Source organism: Palaemon carinicauda, chromosome 5 (genome assembly GCF_036898095.1).
Source record: "Palaemon carinicauda isolate YSFRI2023 chromosome 5, ASM3689809v2, whole genome shotgun sequence".
NCBI classification, from domain to species: Eukaryota; Metazoa; Arthropoda; class Malacostraca; order Decapoda; family Palaemonidae; genus Palaemon; species Palaemon carinicauda.
In genome coordinates this window covers 111649729-111654728 of record NC_090729.1, presented here as the reverse complement: position 1 = coordinate 111654728, position 5000 = coordinate 111649729, and the positions used below count along the sequence as shown (strand labels likewise).

Here is a 5000-nt window from a genome sequence, read left to right as displayed (position 1 = left end):
ATAATAATAATAATAATAATGATGATGATCTCTTGCATTTTTACCTCCGCCAACGAAGTTGGGAGAAAGTTATGTTTTCACCCCTGTTTGTCTGTTTGTTTGTGAACAACTTCCTGGCCACAAAGAATAGTGAAGCTTTCAGGGATTAATTGTTATGTTGAAACGTGGAAGTGATTCAATTTTGAAAGTTCAAGGTCAAAGGTCAAGGTCAGGCAAAAGGTCGACCGAAAATCTTAATACAAAGCTCGCACACGGTTGTCACACAGACTCAGATAAGCCTACGGTCTAAATTGATTCTGGGAAAGGCAAGCTTTTTTCGATTCTGGGAAAGCCAAGCTGGTTTCGAGAAATAAGCTGCCGTGGTGGAGGTCTGCATTCTCAGTGTTTTTTTTTTTCTTCTTCGCTTATAGTCTATCTTTCTTTGGGATTTGGCGTATATAAGGGGTTTTATACGCAAGTCAGACAGGCCTTCGTATGAATATGTACGCATGCAAACGAGAAACAGAGGCTAATTCTGGAAGCCATAAAAAGGTGTAATTAAAGAAAAAAAACTGGATTTAGAACACATGAAAAATGTAAATTTCAAAAGGGAAAAAGGAAAAAAAGGCATCCACCTGATATAGAAAATAGCAAAGTATTATAAGTTGAAATAGTAATTTGAAACTGGTTCCTAAAGACATAACAACAGCAAATTTGAAAACGGCACAAGAATAGGACTGGGAATAGAAACTTACTGTAAAAGACTTGAAAAAAAGAAAAAATCAACACACAGAAACAGTCGTGGTCTATGTGGTTGCGTCCCTAACTGGTGAACACCAGACTGGGGTTCGAGTCCCGCTCAAACTCGTTAGTTTCTTTGGTAGACATAACCTCAATATCCTTGTGAGCTAAGGATGGGGATTTGGGGGAGCCTATAGGTCTACCTGCTGAGTCATCAGCAGCCATTGCCTAGCCCTCCTTGGTCCTACCTTGGGTGGAGAGGGGGTTTGGGCGCTGATATGTATGTATGGTCAGACTCTAGGGCATTGTCCTGCTTGATAGGGCAATATCACTGTCCTTGCCTCTTCCATTCATGAGCGGCCTTTAAATCTTTAAAGAAAAACCAAATATAAATATCCTCAAACCAATCAGACAGAAATGGCAATCCTCCTATGCAAATCCAGGATAAACAACAACCGAGTGAGGAGAGTGTGCCAATGTCATGAAGGGTCATCTAGGGGTCAACACCTCCCACGGGATCACTAATGCAAAACTTAAAGGGAAGGGAAGCACAAGAAAAGTCTGCCTTGACGCCTACCTCCTCTTACCTCCTTAGATAAACTTCATCATTTCCTCCCACGCCTATTGACGCAAAGGGCCTCGGTTAGATATCGCCAGTCGTCTCTATTTTGAGCTTTTAATTCAATACTTCTCCATTCATCATCTCCTAATTCACGCTTCATAGTATTGAACCATGTAGGCCTGGGTCATCCAACTCTTCTAGAGCCTTGTGGAGCCCAGATGAACGTTTGGTGAACTAATTTCTCTTAGGGAGTGCGAAGAGCATGCCCAAACCATCTCCATCTACCCTTGACTCAGCCATGTAGGCCTGGGGCTTCCAACTATTCTAGTGCCTTGTGGAGCCCAGTTGAAAGTTTGGTGAAAAAAGCAGAAACTTACAGGTAGAAACTGAGAAACCCACAGTTAAAAACGGAAACTTACAGGTATAGACTAAGAAATTTACAGGTAAATCAGGAACTAACATGTAAATATTGAGAAACTTGTAGGTAAATACAGAGACATCTACAGGTAAAAAACAGAAACTTAGAAACTCAAAGGTAAAACTGAGAAACTTATAGGTAAATAGATACATTTACAGATAAAAACAGAAACTTAGAAACTCAAAGGTAAAACTGAGAAACTTATAGGTAAATAGATACATTTACAGATAAAACAGAAACTTAGAAACTCCGAGGTAAAACTGAGAAAACTATACTTATATTTATTTATAAAAAACTTTTTTTAATTCTATCATTTTCAAATATCAAAAGAAAAACTATGCCTGAAGAAGTAAAACTACATTATTGACCAGGTTAAGAGAAAACAACGAATGTTCCCTATCATCTTATCCATAACAGCATTATTTCTATTTTCTCATAAGGGATATTAAGATTTTGACATTACCACTTCAGAGATAAATAAGGTATAATTAAATAAATAAATATTCACATGCAACTAATGTGGCAACAACCAATTAAATGTTCACCTAAAAACTTGAAATAATGAAAATAATAATCAAGGTTATTCTCGTTTTCTGTACTACCGGATACTATCCTAACATAACCCACTGTCTTGGGTTAGAGTTTTCTTGCTTGAGGGTACACTCGAGCACACTATTCTATCTTATTGCTCTTCCTCCTGTTTTGTTACAGTTTTTATAGTTTATATATAGGAGATTTTTATCTAATGTTACTCTTCTTAAAATATCTTATTTTTCCTTATTTCCTTTTACTCACTGGGCTATTTTCTCTGTTGGAGCCCCTGGGCTAATAGCATCCTGCTTTTCCACCTAGGGTTGTAGCTTAGCAGCAATAATAATAATAATAATAATAATAATAATAATAATAATAATAACAATAATAATAATAATATGATATTCTTAATATGAGCGAAAGTATTTGAAACTTGAGCACTTCTTTGTCTTTCGTGTGCTCTTGCGTATTAATACTTACGCAAATACACATTACAGCATAAGTATAGTCAATACTTACATGAAACTGTTTACAAATATATTGAGCACTTGTTTACCATGCTCGCATGTCCGATAATCGTACATACTAATTCACAAACGCATATAGAACACAAAGTCTATTAAAAACCAAATTTGCGGTGGCTGATGCAGTAACGTCCCTGACTGGTGATCACCGGACTGGGGTTCGAGTCCCTCTAAAACACGTTAGTTCATTTGGTTACTGCAACCTCACTTTCCTTGTGAGCTAATGATGGGGAATTTGGGGGAGCCTATAGATCTATCTGCTGAGTCATCAGCAACCATTGCCTGACCCTCCTTGGTCCTAGCTTGGGTGGAGAGGGGGCTTGGGTGCTGATCATTTGAATGTATATGGTCAGTCTCTAGGGCATTGTCCTGCTTGCTAGGGCAATGTCACTGTCCCTTGCCTCTGCCATTCATGATCGGCCTTTAAACCGTATAAGCTATTCAGACATACGTATAGATAGCCTACAAAAAAGTATATATATAAATAAAAGGAAATATTTAATCTTACCTCCCACTCAATGTGCAAGACACTAAACCTCGCTTACCTGAAATGGAGAAACAGAAAACTTTAGTGAGAATTTGTAATTATATTCGTATTCTTAATAACAGATAGCATGTGATAGGGATACATTAGCAGATAGTGCTTATTTAAAAAATTCCTCCGTAACAACATTGGATTATCTATAAGGTAAATGCAATTCCAAAAGTAGAAAAGGAAACACGCAAATATCCAAGAGTGTGTGTGTGTGTGTGTGTGTGTACAATATTTGAAGAACGTGGCGTAGAGCCCTATATAAGGAACATGACAAAATATAAAATAAAGGACATGGTAACAGGATATCTAATATATATATATATATATATATATATATATATATATATATATATATATATATATATATATATATATACATATAAATAAATAAATAAATATATATATATATATATATATATAGAGAGAGAGGAGAGAGAGAGAGAAGAGAGAGAGAGAGAGAGAGAGAGAGAGAGAGAGATGAGAGAGAGAGAGAGAGAGAGAGAGAGAGAGGGAAGAAAATGTAAGGGGGTTTAATAAAAGACCACACTAAGTAAATAGCAAACGTTAAACGATAAACGAAAAAGAGACGTAAAGGAGGGAAATATCAATAAAGAATTAATGAAGTGAAAATCCAGGGGGCTAAGTCAATCAGGCCTTTTCGAAAGTCGGAATGGATATAAACTTAAAATCTGGAAGAGGAGGAGGAGGAGAAGAAGAAGTATGAGTTGGAGTTGGAGTTGGAGGAGGAGTATGAGTTGGAGGAAGAGTATGAGGAGGTGGAGTAGGAGGAGGAAGGGAGTATGAGGAGGGTAGAGTAGGAGGAAGAACAGGATTATAAGGAAGGGGGAGTATGAGGAGGAGGAGGAGAAGAAGAAGTATGAGTTGGAGGAGGAGGGGAGTATGAGGAGGAGAAGAAGTATGAGTTGGGACGAGGAGTATGAGGAGGTGGAGGAGTATGAGGAGGTGGAGGAGGAGGAGGTGGAGGAGTAGGAGGAGGGGGAGTATGAGGAGGAAGAGCAGGATTATAGGAAGGGGAGTATGAGGAGGAGGAGGAGTACGAGGAGGAAGGGAAGTATGAGGAGGAGGAATATGAGGGGGAGGAGGAGGAGGAATATGAGGGGGAAGAGGAGGAGGAATATGAGGAGGAGGAGGAGGGGGAGGAGGAGGGGGAGGAGGAGGAGAATATAGAGAGCTTAATTACAAGGGCCTTCTATGAAAATCCCATAATTAAGGTTCGCGATTCAACACCCCCCCCCCCCCCCAAGACAGCTACTACAACAAAGACTTTAATTAAGCGTGGTAATTAAAGGTATGTTAATTCCATTCGCTTCGGCTTAAAACTATATAAGATTAGTACCAAAGCCCTATTAACGATTCCCTAACCCGGTCTATTGTAAATGACTACAAGTCCGTGAGTAGTTCGTAAATGATTGAATGAAGTTGGGAAATTAATAACCAAGATAACTATTAATCTCTTCATACGAATCTCGCTGTTGTTAAATGACGAAAGCCAGTAATCCTCAAGTATATATAAGTGCTTCGATAGTGTCGATTTGACAATAAACGAGCAATATGCAGTGTGAAATGTTGAATGCTTTGGAACGAACATGATAAAATGACTGTGGAGGTTCTATAGAGAGTAAGGTTCTAAAGAGAGTAGGGTTCCCCCCGCCGTATAGGACCAGAAAAGCAGCCCTTAAAATAAAGTAA

At 38.5% G+C, this 5000-nt stretch overlaps 1 protein-coding gene across 1 annotated transcript in view; it reads right to left on the bottom strand.

The window, feature by feature from the left end:
- Window positions 1-4122: 4122 nt before the first annotated feature.
- Window positions 4123-5000, bottom strand: part of LOC137641080 (uncharacterized) — a 3958-nt gene continuing 3080 nt past the window's right edge. The window contains exon 2 of the mRNA XM_068373526.1: window positions 4123-4497. Within this exon, the coding sequence (XP_068229627.1) occupies window positions 4123-4497 (375 nt within the window). The remainder of the gene's footprint in view (window positions 4498-5000) is intronic.